Source organism: Meles meles, chromosome 2, assembly GCF_922984935.1.
Source record: "Meles meles chromosome 2, mMelMel3.1 paternal haplotype, whole genome shotgun sequence".
In the NCBI taxonomy this organism is placed as follows: Eukaryota; Metazoa; Chordata; class Mammalia; order Carnivora; family Mustelidae; genus Meles; species Meles meles.
In genome coordinates this window covers 174895371-174914525 of record NC_060067.1, presented here as the reverse complement: position 1 = coordinate 174914525, position 19155 = coordinate 174895371, and the positions used below count along the sequence as shown (strand labels likewise).

General features: G+C 45.0%; 3 protein-coding genes across 4 annotated transcripts in view; 2 read left to right on the top strand and 1 right to left on the bottom strand.

Annotated features, from left to right (window-relative positions):
- Positions 1–315: 315 nt before the first annotated feature.
- On the top strand, positions 316–11250 carry HTRA4 (HtrA serine peptidase 4). The gene is made up of 9 exons (XM_045997446.1): positions 316–790; positions 1196–1295; positions 2050–2254; positions 3317–3511; positions 3992–4024; positions 5978–6092; positions 6502–6559; positions 6981–7076; positions 9323–11250. Exons 1-9 carry the CDS (start codon positions 316–318, stop codon positions 9486–9488), a joined length of 1443 nt encoding a protein of 480 aa, XP_045853402.1. The 3' UTR covers positions 9489–11250.
- A 262-nt stretch (positions 11251–11512) lies between these two features.
- Positions 11513–16649, bottom strand: TM2D2 (TM2 domain containing 2). 2 transcript variants are annotated; one of them, XM_045998173.1, is made up of 5 exons: positions 16318–16649; positions 15433–15520; positions 13409–13524; positions 12100–12237; positions 11513–11665 (listed from the first exon to the last, which is right to left on the bottom strand). In XM_045998173.1, exons 1-5 carry the CDS (start codon positions 16542–16544, stop codon positions 11653–11655), a joined length of 582 nt encoding a protein of 193 aa, XP_045854129.1. In that variant the 5' UTR covers positions 16545–16649; the 3' UTR covers positions 11513–11652. The 2 variants fall into 2 exon arrangements, with proteins under 2 accessions (XP_045854129.1, XP_045854128.1); XM_045998172.1 differs by having other exon boundaries at positions 11513–12237.
- A 290-nt stretch (positions 16650–16939) lies between these two features.
- ADAM9 (ADAM metallopeptidase domain 9) overlaps positions 16940–19155 on the top strand; it is a 148242-nt gene continuing 146026 nt past the window's right edge. The window contains exon 1 of the mRNA XM_045998185.1: positions 16940–17266. Coding sequence (XP_045854141.1) covers positions 17170–17266 — 97 coding nt within the window. The 5' untranslated portion in view covers positions 16940–17169. The remainder of the gene's footprint in view (positions 17267–19155) is intronic.

Here is a 19155-nt window from a genome sequence, read left to right as displayed (position 1 = left end):
GGGTGATCTCTCCTGTCAGTCTGCCCCATTATTGGTTTTCTGGACTTCCGAGGTAGGTCCCTACACAGGGCAGGGCTGGGGACCTCTCTTCATTGCGTGGGGTGGACCTGGTCCTGGGGCGGGGGCGGGGACATGTGCTAGGGGATGTGTGTGTGTGTGTGTGTGTGTGTGTGTGTGTATGGAGAGGTCTGGCAGGCTCTGCCCCTTAAAGTCCGGGGGTGACCGAGGCGGCACCTAACCGGGAGAAAGTCTTGCTCATTTTAGAGCAGTTGCCGGTCCAAAGTAAACTGGAGAGTGAAGAAGGAAGGGGGCAAGATGACTAGATCTCTGCTGCGACCAGCTGTGCAACTCCTCCTGCTGTGGCTGCTGCTGCCCCCGCTGCCCGTGCCCAGAGCCGAGGCTAGGAGGTCCAGGGCCTTGCTGCCCTGTCCCAGGGTCTGCGAGCCCACTCGCTGTCCCCCGCTGCCCACCTGCTCCGCGGGGTCGACGCCGGTGCTCGATCGCTGCCGCTGCTGCCGCGTCTGCGCGGCGGCCGAAGGCGAGGCCTGTGGCGGGGCGCTGGGCCGGCCGTGCGCCCCGGGGCTGCAGTGTCGCGCGCCGCTCAGCGCCCGGCGCCTCCGCGGCGCCTGGGTCGGCACGTGCGGCTGCCCCGCGGCTGGGGCGGCGGTGTGCGGCAGCGACGGGCGCACCTATCCCAGCCTGTGCGCGCTGCGCGCCGACAATCGCGCGGCGCGCCTCCGAGGCGCGCTCCCCGCCCTGCCGGTGCTGAAGGGCGACTGCGCGGGTCGAGGTGAGCGCGGGGCCCGCGTGGCTCGTAAGTCCCGAAGCAGCTCGCCGCGGTCGCGCGGTTCGCCGCGGGCCTCCCGTCTTTGCCTCCGGATTCAACTCCCCGTTCCCAGTTTTCTTATCGTCTGAGGTGTCTCCTTACCAGTTCCCATGCGGCTTCTCCCCGCCTGCCTCCCCAGGCCTGTTGAATGTCGTCTTCCCTTTTCTTTTCTCTCTTGTTCTTTCCATTCGGGATGACAGGTCTGGTTCCCTCAAGGCGTCTCCTTGAGGGGTGGCGGTGAAGACACACAGGAGAGGGAGGGACAGGAGAGAGGAGGAGGAGAGAGCCCGGGGGATGTGGGACATGACGCCTGGTCGGGCCGAGCAGCGGGGCGCCTACCGCCCCCAAGAATGGAGCATTTCTTCGCAGGGACCAGGAGTGCGGGCGGGCTCCGGAGCAAGTACAACTTCATCGCGGAGGTGGTGGAGAAGGTGGCGCCGTCTGTGGTTCACTTGCAGCTGTTCCGCAGGTAAAGGAGGCAGGACGAGGCCGCCGGCTCCCCCAGCGGGCTGTTTCTGAGAGCTCACCCGCTCCGGATCCCTTTCCAGGCATCGTTTAGTCATAAAACCCTCAGTGAGGGAATCGCGGCTCGAGCAGGTTGTATACTCTGTTCCGGGTGGTTTAGCCAAAGAGCGGAAGCGTAGGGATTGCGACTTCCAAATCGGGGCTACTCCTCTGCACTTTGTGGGGTTTCTCTCCCACTCGTCTCGCACGGACACAATGGAACGTCCGATGTCAGAGCCAGAAGGCCTCCTGATGGTGACCTTGCTCGGGCCTCTCGTTTGCCTGGAAGGAAATCCTATGTCACAAGGCCAGTTAGTAGTGGAACCCCAGCTGGAACCAGACTTCTTTGACTCCCTCCCCGCCTGGGTCCTCAGTAATGTGGCACCAGGTTCACGTCTGCAGTGGTGTGGTTAGGTGAGGCTTCGGAAGCACAGAGTTGCTTCTCTGACCAGCGCTGAAGAAGGAGGGGAGGGGGTCTTCCCTGGAAAAGGAGAGCTGGACTCAGCTCTCAGTCGTGGTTCCCAAGAGATGGCTAGGGCGCTGAACCTGCAGAGACCAGTTAGACATGGAGAGAATGAAAACCCAGACAGGGGATAGGAAAATGTCTGAGAAAACTGTGGTGGAGCTGTACTTGATAAATGAGAGGTTCCGTGTTCCCAGACTGGGACGGATCCCGGGATTTTCCTGCCCTCTCTTATGCCGTTGTTTTGCTGGGACAGGTCACCTCTTAGCAACAAGGATATTCCTGCCTCCAGTGGCTCTGGGTTCATAGTGTCTGAGGATGGGCTCATTGTTACTAATGCCCACGTCCTCACCAACCAGCATCGGGTCCAGGTGGAGCTCCAGAGTGGGGTCCAATATGAAGCCACTGTTAAAGACATTGACCATAAATTGGATCTTGCGCTGATTAAGATCGAGCCAAATGTGAGTATGCAGGACCAAATCAGTCTGTGCATCTGGGGATTTCTGTCAGTTTGCTGATATTTTCTGCTCCACCCCATTCCCACGCTACATCTTTTCTGCCTGGTATATGCTATTTTCTAGTTTACTTTTTTTCCTGTTGTTCACTCTTTTGTTTTCTGCTATGCCTGTCTGTATATCCCTAACAACTTCTATTAACTATCTAGCCTCTTCCTTCAACAGATGCTTCTGGGAAACTTATTTCTCTGCTTGCCTTAGAATGCTAGGAATGATTGCAATGGATTAGAGCTGCTGAGGAATACTCTGAGGTCCTTGCTACACAAAGTCTCATCTGCACATCAGCAGCATCAGACATTATCTGAGAATTTTTTTAAAAATGCAGACACCCAGATCTCACCTGGGTCTACTGAGTCAGAATCTGCATTTTAGTAAGATCTCCAGGTGATTCGTGTACACATTAAAATTTGAGAAGCACGGCTCTGGGCAATCTCCTTTCTGTTTGTGGTTTAATTTTGACTCTAAAATTTTGAGCTGGGGGGTACCTGGTGGCTTAGTCTCTAAGCGCCTGACTTTGGCTCAGGTCATTTTCTCATGGTCCTGGGATTGAGCCCCACATCGGGCTCCCTGCTTAGTGGGGAGTCTGCTTCTCCCTCTCTGCTCCTCCCCCACTTGTGCTTGCCTTCTCTCTGTCATTCTCTTTCTCTCTCTCTCTCAAATAAATAAATAAATAAATAACCTTTAAAAAATTAAAATTATGTTGCTAATGTCCGTGTATGTTCATCAGTGACTTCACTGGTCATTTAGTTACAGTAATTTCTACAGAGCAATAATTTGAGATTTTAGAGATGATCCTGATCATCTTACCAAGTGAGAGGTTGCTGGAATTTGAGGAAGAAGCATCAGGCACTTACAGAACCTATGTGAATGGGTGGGGGATTCTTGGCTTGTAAATGTCCAAATGACCAAGACCATGTCTTATGTGTGTTGTACACAAATACTGGTTGATTCTATTCTTGATTTGTTCATCATCTCTCTGTCCTTCCCACCCCTCCTGGCTGTGTGCAGACTGACCTTCCTGTGTTGCTGCTGGGAAGGTCCTCTGACCTGCGGGCTGGAGAGTTCGTGGTGGCCTTGGGCAGCCCGTTTTCTCTGCAGAACACAGTGACAGCAGGAATTGTCAGCTCTACACAGCGAGGGAGCAGAGAGCTGGGGCTGAAAAATTCAGACATGGACTATATCCAGACGGACGCCATAATTAACGTAAGCTGGGGGGTATAGCTCAGTGGTAGAGCATTTGACTGCATAATTAGCGTAAGCTACTCTGGAGGGCCATCCTCAGCCCATAGTGTACTGGCAGGACAGTGAAAAGAACATGTCAAAAGACCCTCTTTTCCCTTTGGCCTGTTGGGGCTGTCCAGAGTTCAGTTAGACCCTCACTGGAGAGATGGAATGCCATGTTAGAGTTTAGCCCATTTGATATGACCATCGGCATCTATGATATTGAGCAGTCTGTTTGGGTCTGTCATGGAGGTCACCCCTGCTGTAGAAGGTGGTGATCCTTTGGCTCTTGTCTGTTACCTGCACCGACTTCAGTGTTGGTGATGACAGGGGTGAGGCTTTGTCTGCCTGTGAGGAACAGGGGCTCACCAGAGCTGGCTGCTTTGGGTAAACCTCTTTAGGAACCATGTATAAATGACAAGGAGAAAAGCACTGATGATTTTTTTCAAATTCTGTCTTCAGCACGGCAATTCTGGGGGCCCTCTGGTGAACTTGGTAAGTGGCCACTTTCCTGGCTGTCTCATGTCTCTTCCCGCTTTCCAAGACTGACGATACAGAGTAGGATGTCACTTTTGTGTAGAGATCTGTGGTAAGATGCTTTTTCTATGATGGCATCTTAAGTCAATAGTTAGCGAAGATCTAAGATCTGTGGTGGGGTTATCATCATTTACCCCATCATCATTTACTTTTGCTTACTGACATCTCTTCGCCACGCTGTTTTCATCGCCAGGTTAACAAAAGCTCAGGGCACTAAATTAAAATATAAGTCAGATGACCCACTGTGCTATGTAATGTCTGTCCTTGAAGACCGCCGGCTCCTGCACGGGAAGAACTGTCCCGCATCCCAAAGTGCTAACTACATGACGTGGTCTGTTTGGGGTTTTAGTCCTGACGGAGAAAAGCCTCAGGGAGAATCCACCGCTCTCTCATGTATTTAATTCTCAGATGTTGTTCAGCATCTCTAGTGGAAAGGCGAGAGTTTCTAGTTGCTCAAATACCTGTGAAAACATAAAGTGCAGTGCTGTTTGACACACAGTCTGTGATCATGCTGAGTCCCTTTGAGCTGATTGTTTTCTGTACTTTACACATTACACTTGCTTTTTGGAGGATGAACTAACTAAATTAAATTACTGAGCACTCTTTTTTTTTTTTTTTAAAGATTTTTATTTATTTATTTGACAGCGAGAGAGAGAGAGAGAGAGAGAGAGATCACAAGTAGGCAGAGAGGCAGGCAGAGAGAGAGAGGGAAGCAGGCTCCCTGCCGAGCAGAGAGCCCGATGTGGGACTCGATCCCAGGACCCCCGAGATCATGACCTGAGCCGAAGGCAGCAGCTTAACCTACTGAGCCACCCAGGTGCCCCTACTGAGCACTCTTTTACTCATAGTAATGCTACTCATATAATTTTTTGGTGCCTGCTTTCTCTAATAGATAGTGAGTTTAGTAGGGGCACCTGGGTGGCTCAGTCAGTTAAGCATCTCTCTTTGGCTCAGGTCATGATTCCAGGGTTCTAAGATTAAGCCCGGTGTCAGGCTCCCTGCTCGGTGGGGAGTCTGCTTCTCCCTCTCCTTCTCTGTGTGCTCACACTCTCTCTCTTACTCTTTCTCAAATAAATAAATAAAATCCTAAAAAAAAAAATAATGAGTTTACTAGAACAGGGCTGACATGCAAATTGTCAGACCACACACCAGACCTACTGAATTATGATATGTGTTTTAATATGATCAGAAGTCTGTTTTTTTATCCTTCCCATTATCCAGCAGAGGCTAAAGGGTGATGAATGCATGAAGAGGAAAGTGTTTCCCACTTCATAGCTTTGGCCTCATAGAGCTTTGTTCTCTGAGGTCAATTAGCTAACTCTGAAGGGTTCCACTGAAGTGTTGCTGAAAGTCCAACAGCTTTTTGCCTTTTCCATGTTTATTTTTAGTTTCATTTGAGGAGAAAAGGCAAGTATTCCTTGTCCTCTCATCTGTGTCAAAATACAAACTGTGGTTCACTCTAAAATCATTTGATGAAGGAAAAAATGAACTCAAATTTAAAAAAAAAATCCTCAGCAGGGGGGCGCCTGTGTGGCTCAGTGGGTTAAGCCTCTGCCTTCAGCTCCGGTCATGATCTCAGGGTCCTGGGATCGAGCCCCGCATCGGGCTCTCTGCTCAGCGGGGAGACTGCTTCCTCCTCTCTCTCTGTCTTCTTCTCTGACTACTTGTGATCTCTCCCTCCGTTAAATAAATAAAATCTTAAAAAAAAAAAAATCTTCGGCAGGGATCTGCACATGGGTAGGTTCCTATAAGGGTAACATCCACTGCTTTCTGAGGAAGTCCCCTTTCCTCTAGCCCCACTGTGCTCTGAGCCTCAGAGACTAGCTTCACTCCCTCCTCTGCCAGTCCTGGTTTTGTCCTGCTCCGTTTGCACGACTTGGCGACTGAATGATGTCTCTCCTCCCTTGCCAGGATGGTGACGTGATTGGCATAAATACATTGAAGGTGACTGCAGGAATCTCCTTTGCAATTCCCTCAGATCGAATTCGACAGTTCTTGGCAGAATTCCATGAGCGCCAGTTGAAAGGTGAGGGGAGTTATGACTTTTTATTTCCCTCTTGTGTTTCTCAGGAGCCTTCCACCTGTTCTAGAGGCTGCCATTAGGATTGTGTAGAATACTGAGCCCCTGGTACCCAGCTTTTATCATGATTGTTTGGGTGGCAATAGTGGGGAACTGGGCACAAAACCGGGCATGTGTTGTACCCAGAAATACGTGGATTATGGCAGAAAGGAAACCCATGGGTTGGAGATGGAAGGTGGATGGGAGGAGTGTCCGTGCTGGCGACAAAGGTTCTCTGAAGCACATTTTCATGGCTGACAGCCTGAAAGAGCAGTTATAATAATAGTAAGGATGTTCCGTGACTTGCTGTCTGTTAAGCTCTGCCAGAAGGAAAGAAGTTTTGTTGTTAGTAACACCCTATAACTTTCCTTTCCAGGAAAGGCTCTTTCACAGAAGAAGTATCTCGGTCTGCGAATGCTGCCTCTCACTATGAAGTAAGCAGGGGTTTCGGCATGTCTGGGCTGTTTTTCAGAAGCAAAAGGCAGAGCTGGACGGTCTTAACAGGGAATCTAAAGCATGTGGACTCCAGCTGGCTACTCTTGTGAGTGTAGGGCCCCATTGTCATGGGGTAGGTATCTGCCTCTGCCTGAATCCTTTGCGGTACATTTCACTAGCTTCTTTCACTGTGGCTATATGGAGCTTATAATGTCCAGTGGCTCAGGGCTTTGGTAGAGAACCGGGCCAACCCCAGGGAAGAATAATTGTGACCGGCCTGATGGAATCCTCAGTGGCTGCCTAGAGCCTTCAGTAGAACACACAAGAGTACCTATTGAGTTGGAGGCTTCGACCAGGACTCAGGAGATGAATTCATTGTGTTTCTTAACCTTCTGGGGAAACTTTTCTCACTTTTCTTAGCCTTCTTCAAGAGATGAAAAGGCAAGATCCAGATTTCCCTGATGTGAGTTCTGGGGTTTTTGTGTATGAGGTGATTCAAGGAACAGCTGCTGAAAGGTAAGAGCTCAGGCCTTGGCCCATTACCCAGCATGCCATGGTAAATGTGTGTCAGATCGAGATGTGCACAATTCAGTACAGTGACCCTAGCCACACGGGGCTATTGAACACCGAGATGTGGCTGTTGTGGCTGAGGAAGAGAATCTTATTTAATTTTAATTTATTTAATTAAAAAAACAAAAACAAGAGGCAAGCTATATAAAAGGTTTTTCCATGAGACATGCCTTTTGTTTTGGAAGGACTGCCTGTAACTTTAATCAACTGCATTGTTTAAGATGTTGTATAGTAGCACAATAGATGTGTGTTGTTTCTAGTGGGTTTCAAAGACTTATATGGACTTATTTGGACCATGTCCAAAATACCTATTAATAATTTAAAAAGTTACATATTAAAATAATACACATATTGACTTAAATAGGTATATTATTAAAATGAGCCTCATCTGTTTTTAGAGAGATTTCCAAAAATAAAGTTTTAAAAAGTGTGGCTACCAGAAAATTTAAAATTACATATGTATGTGGCCTGCCTTACACTTCTGTTGGACAATGCTGATTTAGACTTGTGTACTTGTGTTTGGACGGACTTTTTTTGGGAAGGGGATGGGTTTTTTTTTTTTTTTAAAGATTTTATTTATTTATTTGACAGAAGTCACAAGTAGGCAGAGAGGCAGGCGGGGAGAGAGAGAGAGAGAGAGAGAGAAAGAGGAGGAAGCAGGCTCCCCGCTGAGCAGAGAGCACGATGTGGGACTTGATCTCAGGATCCTGGGATGATGACCTGAGCCGAACGCAGAGGCTTTAACCCACTGAGCCACCCAGGTGCCCCGGGGATGGGTTTTTTATAGCTCAGGAATTCATGATGAGTTAATAGCATAAGTTTTAAATCAGTTTTGGTAGGAATTCCCGAATCTACTCTTGATACCTTATTTATTAAGAATAGGAAAAATTCAGAGGGCTGAAGGCTTAAGAACGTGTTTTAGGTACTTTAGGGTATTTTTTCCTTTGAACTAGAGGCCAGCACTGAATGAGTGAATGTTAATAAAGCAGATGCTAAAACAGCTCATCAAAGAAGTGCTCCAGCTGATTTTACTCTTGTTTTTAAACATTTATACTAACTACTGAGGGAAGAGGTGGCTTGTCCTACAATTATTCTCTTAGGTCCCCCTCTTATACTTCTTGAGCATACTCTTCCCTACTTTTGTTTCTCAAAGCTCAATTATCTTTTTATATTATGACAACTCTTTTTAGTAGGGGAAAGAAACCATGGGGTACTGTTAATAGCTAAATGTTAGGTCTTGTGTTACTAAATTTGGCTCGTCATAGGCCTTTCTAGATTTTCGTGCTTCCTGCCCTCCCCCACCCCTTTATTTTTATCTTTTGGTTCCAGGCTAAAGTTATTTCTTTCAGGTATCCTGGTCCTTACTACTCAAAATGTGGTCTGTAGACCAGCAGCACGGGCATCACCTGGGGCTCTTTTAGAAATGCAGAAGGGCACCTAGGTGACTCGGTTGGTTGAGCCTCTGACAGTTGACTTAGACTCAGGTCATAGTCTTGGGTTGTGAGATCCGGCCAAGAGTCGGGGTCTGCGCTCAGTGTGGAGTCTGCTTCTCTCTCTTTCCTTCAGCCTCTCCCCCAGCTCATACGCTGTCAAATAAACAAGGGTCTTAAAACAAAACAAAACAAAACTATGCAGAATGACAGGCCCCACCACTAAATCAGAATCTGCATTTTAAACAAGATCTCCAGGTGATTCGGATGAACGTTTAAGTGTGGGACTCCTGCTTTCTTGAGTCATTTAATTTGATGTCCCTCTTCCAGCCCATTACTGACTTTAAGAGAAATCATCAGCATGGCTATATCTTTTTTGAAGTGTTTCATGTTTGGAGGTGTTTTTTTGTTTCTAGAATATATATTCTATGTGAAGCAAATATATTGACAGAATATAATCACAACTTTGGGGAAAAGGAGCCTAGAACCAGAGCCTTGAATATTTAGACTTGAAAGCATGACTGGTTTTTGACTTAACTGGAAGCAGAGCTATCATGTTGTGGGTGGAGATGGGGCAAGTAAGTGGGCTGTCAAAACCAAACTGATCAGAGTACAACTGTATGGGGGAAAATAAATAAATAAATAATAAATAAAATCATTAAAAAAATGACAGCAAAATAGTGCCATGAAAGACGGGCATTAAATTCTAAATGGGGACAAGTAAAACTTAGTTTCATGGTCCTTTTTTTCTCCCTCTCCCAGCTCTGGGTTGAGAGACCACGATGTAATTGTCAGCATAAATGGGCAACCTGTTACCACCACAACTGATGTTACTGAAGCTGTTAAGGACAATGATTCCCTTTCCATCATGGTTCGTCGAGGAAGTCAAACTTTGATCTTGACAGTCACACCTGAAATAATCAATTAAGTATCTTGCTTTAAAGAGAAATCATCTAACAAAACCACAGCTATATTACCTGGTTTGTACTGGAGATGTGCCAAAGTTAACAAGTTTTAGGTTCTCTTTCTTAAGAAAAATGAATGCTTTAAAACATACAGACACACACACACACACATACACACTTAGGGACCTTAAGATTGGGGTGCTCTAATGTTGCTAAGAAGCCCTACTAAAGCAAGTGAAGGACATGGTGCCAGGAAGTCTGGGAAGCTGATAACATTTTATTTCAACACAGGAAACAACTGAAAAACAAGCAGTTTCTAATTTAACCTTGACAGAAGGACACTTGTGGATTTTAAAACTTCTCTATAGCCACAAACTGGATATAACACAAATGTGTGTGTACACACACGAACAGACCTGCCAAATAGGAAGAAACAACCTGAATCCAGAGTGCAGAGGAAATTGAATTTTTCCTAACACTGCCTTTTTTCAGTGTTTTCCAGGTTGTACATTTGGCCAGGGTCTGTAAATGTGGATGAGCATTATTTGTAAATTAGATTCAAACTGACAACTGCAGACTGTCACAGAGAAACACTAGGTTCTCATGATCACCCTGGCAGTGGTCACCAAAAGCTTTCTGAGTAGGAGAGGGCTTCTTTTATAGGACAGATCCTTCAATAACTTACAGACTTTGACCTTTTTACCCATGCTTATCCTCCTGGCAACATTAGGGATTTTCAGCTTGAAGGCTGCCAAAGTGTTGTGTTTTTAAAGAAAATAGCTTTTGATGGGGTTTGTGAATATTCTGAAGAGTTTTCTGAAAAGTGTGAGATGAGGCAGGATGGCTTAGAGCAGTATCTTATTTTCTTTGGTAAGATTTTGTTTTCCAGATTTCTCTTACAAGTCAGTATTTTATTTTTGTTTTTTGTTTTTTTAAAATATGGGATCCTAAATGCTATGCAAAATTTTGTTTATGTGCATTTTTTCCTGGGGAGGGGGTCTGGTTTTTTCATGACCTCCAACAATTTAAAAAATACTATATACTTCTATACAGACATTATGGATAAGAATCTACCAATTGTTACTGTTACAAACAAGGTTAAGGTCAATGTGGTACAGAATTTTCAAGACAGAATAATCTGTTTTAATTTTTACACATTTGTCAACCACTTAATAATATAAGAACAGTAATCATATTAATCAGGGATAATAAAGCTGAAAGCTTTCGGAAAAGCTGCTTCATAATCATAGAGCATATCCAGTGTTAATTTAAATGTGATTCTTGGTTCTTATGTCAACTATTAGGAGACCAAGTTTTGAGTAGTTCTACCTTGATTGTTTCCAGAATTTATCCTGAATATTGGGCTCTTTGTTTGACCTGTCTGTAAAGTCCTCCTTTTATTTCATATTTAAGAGTTCTTTTCAACTTAAATTTGCAAAGGATGAGAACTAGGTTTCTCAGAACTTATAATTTAGAACATTTCCTTTTATTGCCAATGATCTGGGAATGCAAAAGCTTGGCTGTCTCGTCTTCCCGACAATTGAGTCCAGTAGCCCACAGTGAGAACTTCTGGTACCATGCTTATTTTGACGGAATGTGTTCTTTTTGCCCCCATAAATCACGTCTTAACTCCACCTAATTCTCGGTAATTCTGTCCTTTAAGTAAGAATGCTTTTTTTTTTTCTTTTTGCCCCAAAGGTATGACGCTTTTCACCTTACCTAACATAACTGTGAAGAATAATTTTATATTAGTTGTAGGAGATATTTTTTACCAGCCTACAACATAGGCTCTCTGAACTTGTATATAACTACTTTTTAGATAGGATAGCCAAGAGGAGAGCTTACCCCAGACATACCTGATTATTGTTGGGCTTTCAAAATATACCTGAAATGAAGAAATTACTGTACTGCATATACCGCCTCTGGAGCATAATAATGATGTAACAATAGGATTTATTAGTAGAGTGGTTCATTTCAAATGCCTGGCTTTTAGCGAAACATACAGAATTTTGAGTCTCACTCTACTTAGTGAAAATACCAAACAGCATTCCAGGTTGGCAAAATTTATTCCACAATTTAAATTCAGAAAGTCAGAATTTCGGTGAGTATTAAAAAATCCATGGTCATTTTACTTCTGAAGATCTTCACTGGTTCAGCTTCACATCTCCTCTGCATGAAGATTCAGGGTCACAAAAGGCACCTAAAAATATTCACTTTGCTTATCTTGTCAGGTTCACTTGCTCCAATGTACTGAAGATACAGCAATGTATAGAAATACAGTATGGAAACCCCTGCAACTTATAAGTTAGTCACTATCCCTTATATTTTATATGTGAGGAAAGGTACACACTTGATTCCCAAACACTGTTTGCTTGTCATTTCTAGTCTGCAACATAAAATTTGGGTTGAAAACCCAGAGTCCAAAGAAACCTTCCTAACCAAACCCATTCCCTCTGAAGAAGGAAAGTAATGGTCAGGTCTGTTATCAAGGAAGAGTTTTGAGCCTGTAGAGATGAATTCAGAAGACATGCCTCTCTGGGCCATGACCACAGCTCTTTTTAGTAGACAGTGCACCAATTGCTGCCATCACTTGGCATTAGCCCTCCAGTAATAAGCAAAATAAGGTCAACAAACCACCAAATCCCAAGTCCTCCAAGTGTCAATAGCTTCCCCACTGCTGTGCCAGTGTGTCCCAGACAGAAACGGTCCACTCCGAAACATCCCAGGAAGAACGAGTAGAGTAAAGTGGTTATGAAGTAGTGTCCCGTGTATCTAGACAGAAGGAATGAAGAGGAAGATGTTTACCACATGAAAATTAAAACACTTAAGGACTAATGAATTTAATGTAAGCGAAAGGATGATGTAGCAGTCGCTCTGTGGCCTTTCATCCTCCCCAAAAAGAAAATCTCTGGTTGGCCTAGGCTCTCAAAAGAGTACTACCTAGGGCATAAAGGAACAAATACTGACTGGACTGGACAGGAGATAATCAAGCACATTTGCTCTGTAGGCATCCTGGGAGGAGTAAAGTCTGGGCCTGCAGCCCTCCCTGACTCAGGCGCCTTTTCTGAGGCCGCACTTCTGAATGCAGTTCTCTACAGAAATGTCATTGTCTTTCCTCAGATGAGCACTGATCTCTATATACGCTTCTGTTTTTTTGTGGCAACTAAAAATGAGGTTTTTCAGTAAGGACTTGGGTCTTATGTACTGTGATGACACTCAATTGCAATTGCTCTAATATCCTCAAACACCACGGACTCCATTAGCAACTGATATAAATACATTCTGTGCCTTCCAGCAAAATTTACAGAAATTACCCTAATTCTTTAAGATAAACTTATTTTCCAGGAGAGAGATCCACACTTGTCATAATAAAACCTTTATTTCTCTGGGACGCCTGGGTGGCTTAGTTGGTTAAGCATCTGCCTTCAGCTCTGGTCTTGATCCCAGGGTCCTGGGATCCACCCCCACATTTGGCTCCCTGCTTAGCAGGGAGTCTGCTTCTCCCTCTGCCTGTGCTCTCGCTGTCTTTCTCTGTGACAAATAAATAAAATCTTTAAAGAAATAAAGAAAGCAAGAATAAAACCTTCATTACTCAAATATTAAGGCTATTTTTATAGGATTTATGTCTACCATAGGAATTTTGGAGCTAGATCATCTTGTCTAGCTCCTTTATTTTGTAGGTGAGGGACATAGTCTCCGGTCTTCTACCGGCACTTAGCTTGTTGATGAAAGAGACATTTAGAACTTATGGCCTCTGTTCTCATAAGTCCAGTGTCCTTTCTGTTTGTAACCACATCGCTCCTGTCCATGGATTATGCACAGTAGTAATCATGTTGCCCCTTCAACACTTAAGATAAAAGAGAAAAGTCATATCACGAGATGACAGAGAAAACAGCTCTACCTCTATCCAGGTACCAACTACCCCATTCAAAGTAACACTTACTTTATACAAGGTTTATTCTCCCGCAGAAAGGTCCTAGGACTGGCGCACTCAATCCCATCGAGGGCCCGGCACTGGACAGAAGTGTGTTCCACGTCACTGTAGGCCTGCCCACCGAACTGTGGCATAAAAACCAAACCAAAACAAAACAACCCAAACTTACCAAAGAAGTTACACAAAATAGATCTTTATATTCATTAATAAGAGGTGACTCAGGACAATAATTATACTAACAAAGTTGGGGTAAGGCTGTGTTCAAGACCAAGGAATTTAGTGATTCAAGTGATTTTAAATTATTCCACCCTAACTGTATATTGTTTTAAATAAACTCTTTTTTTTCCTTGTAACTAGCTTCTTTAATATGGTGAAAAAATTTATAATCAGTTTCATTAAACACCACTTAGAACAGATGGACACAATATTTTAATTATCCTATATTTACAGGAAAGAGCACATAATTGAGCATTTGGGAATGGGTATTTAAAAATCAATGTGTATTATAAGTTTGTTCTATATATATTGTAAATGAACATAATTAGGAAACGACCTCAGAATATCATCTGACTCAGAACTTTTTTTGAATGTGTGATTATCAGACATCTATAGTACGTTTTTGTGTAAGTTTAAATTTCAGCAAAAAATTTCAGAACAGGACCTCTTACCATTTATGTAATTGAATTCTAGCAGAGAAAGCACAGCTGTACATTCTCCACTGGCACCTTATTAAGTTGTTCACTACTGTTTTCATTGGTGCATTCCTTAAAGGGAAGGGAGCTGGAAATCATACTTCTTCCCCTGGGATTTAGTTGCCTGAGTACTGGTCCTCTAGGACTTCTGGGCAAGTGGCAGCTTGAGTGGCCTGACAGGGACAGCTCAGTTTTTAATTATAATAGGTAAAAGCAGGGGCACCTCGGTGGGTCATTTGGTTGAGCATCTGACTCTTGATTTCAGCTCATATCACGAGATTTCTCGTGATATGACTCTTGATTTCAGTTTTAGATCTTGGGGTCATGGGGCTGAGCTCTGCATCCAGGCGCTGCGCTCAGCACAAGTCTGCTTGAGATTCTCTCCCTCTGTCCCTCTTTCCCCTCTTTGCTCTTTCTCTCAAATGAATAAATAAATCTTAAAAAAAAAATTAAATGGGCAAAAGTGGTCTCTATACAATGCTACTCAAACCTTCAAAACCTTCATTGATAATTATCAACAGATTAAGATCTCATTGTATTGAAAATATTTCTTTACACATGACCATTAAGAGTTGCCTTTTGGTCTTATTACTTTCAGGTTTATTTCTCTGTCTCTTATTTAGTACAAACCATGTTTTCCCATAACTCTCTTATACCTGATTGAATCTTGACTTGCATTATGCAGCATGATGGGGAGGTACATGAATTTCACTGGTTTTGGGGAGACTAACTGGGATGTTATTAATGGAACTGAAGGGCTTTCTTCCATCCCAAGAGGCCATTGTTACCTAAGGCTTCTCCCTGAATACTACAACCTTCTACAAAGGCAGATACTGATAGACCCCATCTATTTCTTAAGGACATGGTGGAAAATGCCTGCCTTATGAAAAGAAAGATCATTGGCAAAAGGAGCTTTGCTCGAAATGCATGTGTAACAAAGATGCAGCTCAGTCCATTATTGGTTTTAGAAAGTGCATAAGCAAAAAAAAAAAAAAAAAAAAAAAAGTGCATAAGCCTTTCTTTTGTTCTTTTAGGAAAATACATACTTGAAGGATAATGAAGAGGTGACATAATAGCTTTAAATCAGTCAATATCAGCCCAAAGAACCAAAGACAGGTTGGTCTGTGCACCTGGGTAGTTTGGGCACAGACACTCCTTCCTGAGGAAATGAAATGGCTTGATCAGTCACTGACGCTGGCCAGGCTGGAAATTTCCAGGAAGTCATTCTAATGAAGTCTATAGAAAGGTAACTTCATACCCCTGATACTTTGTTGTAACAGCATTTGGCCAGTACTACTTCTCTACGGAAGAGTTTGCTTATAAAACAAAATGAAAACCCACCTTGAGACAACCATAACCAAGTTCCTGGGATGCAGTTGCATTTCCAACATGATCCACTGGGTCGTCACATTCTATAAATTCATCAGGTCTGTAAATCACCAGTAAGATCATGACTGTCATTCTCATATGGCTTTTGCAAATGGCTGTTTAAGTGTATGTAATCAAAACAGGCAAGAGACACTTCAAGTTTTCTAGGGTTTAATTCTGACTGATCCCCAAGGCAAGAGATGCTGTCAGATTGAAGAACAGCGGGTCAAATAGACAGCCATTCAAATTATCCTTTTATTGGGGAAGGGGAGCGTTTCTGGTCCTATTTCTACGTGGATTCTACTTCTCCCATGGCTTTCTCCCTTTCCTGGGCAAGGAGCCACAAGGCAATAGGAACAAAATTGAAGCCAAAGGATTCCCAGTTCTCTTTGCATTTTCCAAACGCCTTTTCTCATGGACTAAAAAAAGATGTTAAAAATGACTTGGTTCTGCAACGGTTAGGATATTGCTTTTCTAAAAGAAAGTGCCTTGTGGCAAGGACAAGTCATTTACTCTATTTGTGCCTCATAATTAACACCTACAATGGATTCTCCTTCATTAAAGGGAGCAGGACAGAGAAGGCACAACCTCGTACCCTTCTTCCGGAGACTATATGATGTCACTCCTCCCTAGTTCTCTTTCGCGATCCCAAAGGATCTGCCACCGACACACAAGGTTTCCCCCTCCATGGGTGAGAGGAGTGAGAAACCTGTATGAAATTTACCTCCCGCATGTTGACTGTCAGGTCCTCAGGTGGAGAGGGTCTGGGGGGAAAAAAGCAGCCTCCCTTCCCCCACCCCAACACCCATATATCCTTGGCCCCATCTCCATCTCTGCCTCGACGACTGGGTAGCTTACAGGTAAGAGCAAAGGATGACTGGAGACTGGGGGTCGCCATATTCCCAGCTCGGAGCGCCTGCCGAGCCCTCTGGGTGGGCGGCGCCAGCGGATGTGAGCTCGGGTTCGGCCGTAGCGTTGTGCGAGTGGCTCCGAGAGACACAGTGCAGCAGAAGTAGATTCCCCAGCAGCAAAGCCGCCTGGCCGCACAGAAGTAAGTAACTCACCGGGCAACCACCCAGAACCATCTTCCCGGGCCCAGTGGCGGAGACCCGGACTCAAGCACAAAGCCGAGCCTACACATTCGACCCTAGCAAGCCTGCCGGGTTAGGCCTTTCCGCGGAGCCGGACTCCTCGCCACAAAATAGCCAATGGGCACGCGGCTTGACGCTCCGCCCAACGCCCGCAAGCCAATCAGAAAAGGCTGCGCAGGGGGGCGGGGCTGCCCTTTATTTCTGCTCCTCAATTCCGCTTCTGGGTCTGGTTCTCCTCCTGCTTTTCCTTCTAGTGCTTCTTCCAATCAGATTCTTCTACGCCCAAAGTAGGCGGGCCTAGGAGCAGAGAGGGCGGGGCGTGACGGGCAGTAGGCGGGGCAGCGAGTGTGAAGGGGCGGGCAGACTAGTGAGGGTTTTAGCGGCTGGAACAGAAATCCCTTCTCCGGTCGGAGACTGGATTTTTCTCTACGTCAGCGTAGGGAGCGCGATGTCGGGAGCGAGCTCGGACAAGAGCCGAGTTGCGTCAGTGCCGAGCGCGTGTTCGTCCCGGGCGCGCGCATCCCGGCCAGCTCTGGGGCCCCGGCAGGGCTGGGAAATGATGGAGCAGGCGGAGGCAGAGGCGACCCAGTGTTGAGTGGAACCTGCGGAATCTGCCGCGATGGGATCGGGCGCAGGCTCGCCCTTTCGGGCCCTCCGGCTCCAGTGGCTGCTGTTGTTTGACTTGGTGGGCCCAGTTCTCGGTGGGGCTCGGCCAGGTGGGTGTCCGCCCCGCAGGGACCTCTGAGATTTGTTTCCTAGGGTTGGGACGCTCGGAGTTACCCCGTGGTGCCTGGGAGCGGAGGGGCCTGGCTGGGGACTGGACCTGGGGTCGGGAGGCGGAGCCGCTCCAGCTGTGTGTGGAGAGTGCTCGGACCCGAGGCTCGGGGTCTGGCGCCCCAAACCCTTCTTGGCAGTGTTCTGACTGGTCCCTTTTCCTCCGTCTCCGGCTTGGCAGAGCCTTTTGCAGTGCGCCCCACCCCCATCTCGCTCATAACTGGGTCCCCCAGACTCTCTTGGGACTTGTCTGGGACCGACTCTGGCCTCAGGGAGTCGGCTGAAAAGCCTTGGAGTCTGAGTGCACGCGGAGGGTGTGTTCTTGTTTAAACTGCTTTGAGAAATGGAGCTTGGTTTTGCTTGTGAGTTAATGTCACTTGGAAAGAGACAGGGAGATGGAAGTTTCGCTCCAGGTTATCATAATTTGAAATTTTGACGTTCATTTTAAGAGCGGAGTTTCTAGTATGTCCACCGAACTAGATTTAGTGATGGAATAAAGGGGGGTTGCTCATTTGTCTTGGGCCGTTTTGTTGTTATAGTAAAGAGTACTTATTTTTGGAAGCGAAGTGCTATGTTTCTATAGCCAAACAGTCTTTTATCTGCATTTTTACTGGGTTCGTAATGTCTTAAATCCGTAAAAATAATCCCTGCTCTGCTTAAGCACCGGATTGTGGTAAGAACTAAATCGTTTATGTGAGATTGCTTTTGAATTGTGAAACTTCCCTTGAACATGTAAGGTATTTATCCTGGAGATGCCTAAACGTAGTGGTAACAAATTGCTAACACTCTAGCTTCTTTCTGGAAACAGCTTCATTTATTTTGGCTCTTGCTGAAATTACTGTTTGCATGGCTCTTATTTTCTTTATTAGCCTTTGAGTATGATGGAGAATGAGGGTTTTACTGAAGGTTGCCTTGAGAGTTGCTCAAAGGTGATGATGGAAGATTTCACTGTAGGATTGCTGACCTTCAGGAATTACATTTTTTGTCTTTTTTGTATTTTTTTGGGCAATTAAGTAAATTTGCCTCTTTGGAATTCTGAAGCTCTAAATACTGAAACTTCATTGAATGGGAAGACACCATATCTTTTCTGGTTAACACTGTTTTTGCTGTGCTTTTCATAGATGGTTAACATTTACCAGTCTGTAAGGTGAAGTATAGTATATACATTTGGAGTTTTAGTAATCCACGATTGTCTGTTTGCAAATATTAATAAGACTATATTTTTAATGTTAATGTATGTATTATTGGATACTTGCATATAGATGAATGGAAGATCTTTATGCTTTTTTTTTTTAAATTTTAAGATTTTGCTTATTTGAGAGAGAGCATGAGAGAGCATGGGGAGTGGGCAGAGAGAGAGGGAGAAGCAGACTCCATGCAGAGCGGGGAGTCTGACTCGGGGCTGGATCCCAGGGCACCTGAACAGAAGTCAGATGCTTAACAGATTGAGCCACCCACATGCACCTAGAATAGCCTTATGGGTCTTAACCATGGCTTTAACAGTTTATAGCCAATCCTTCATTTAAGCGTGGTCATGCTTTCAAAATTTAGTCAACGTTTGTGGAGTTCCTGTAAGACACCATGCTTAATGCTTATGGAGGGGCAAAGGGTGACCAAATGGGCTAAAGTCTTTATGGGAGATGTATAAAACCTTGGGGGAGGTTTATAGTATAAGTGGTATTTGATCTCATCTACATCAGGGAATGTTCAAGTCAAAGGATATGAATGTGTTTTAAGGAGAAGAAAGAGTTTTTGTGAGAGTATGGAAGGATAAAAAGAACATGACTTGTTAGGGAATGAAGAGAATGTCTGCAGGTGGTCTACAGGAAAG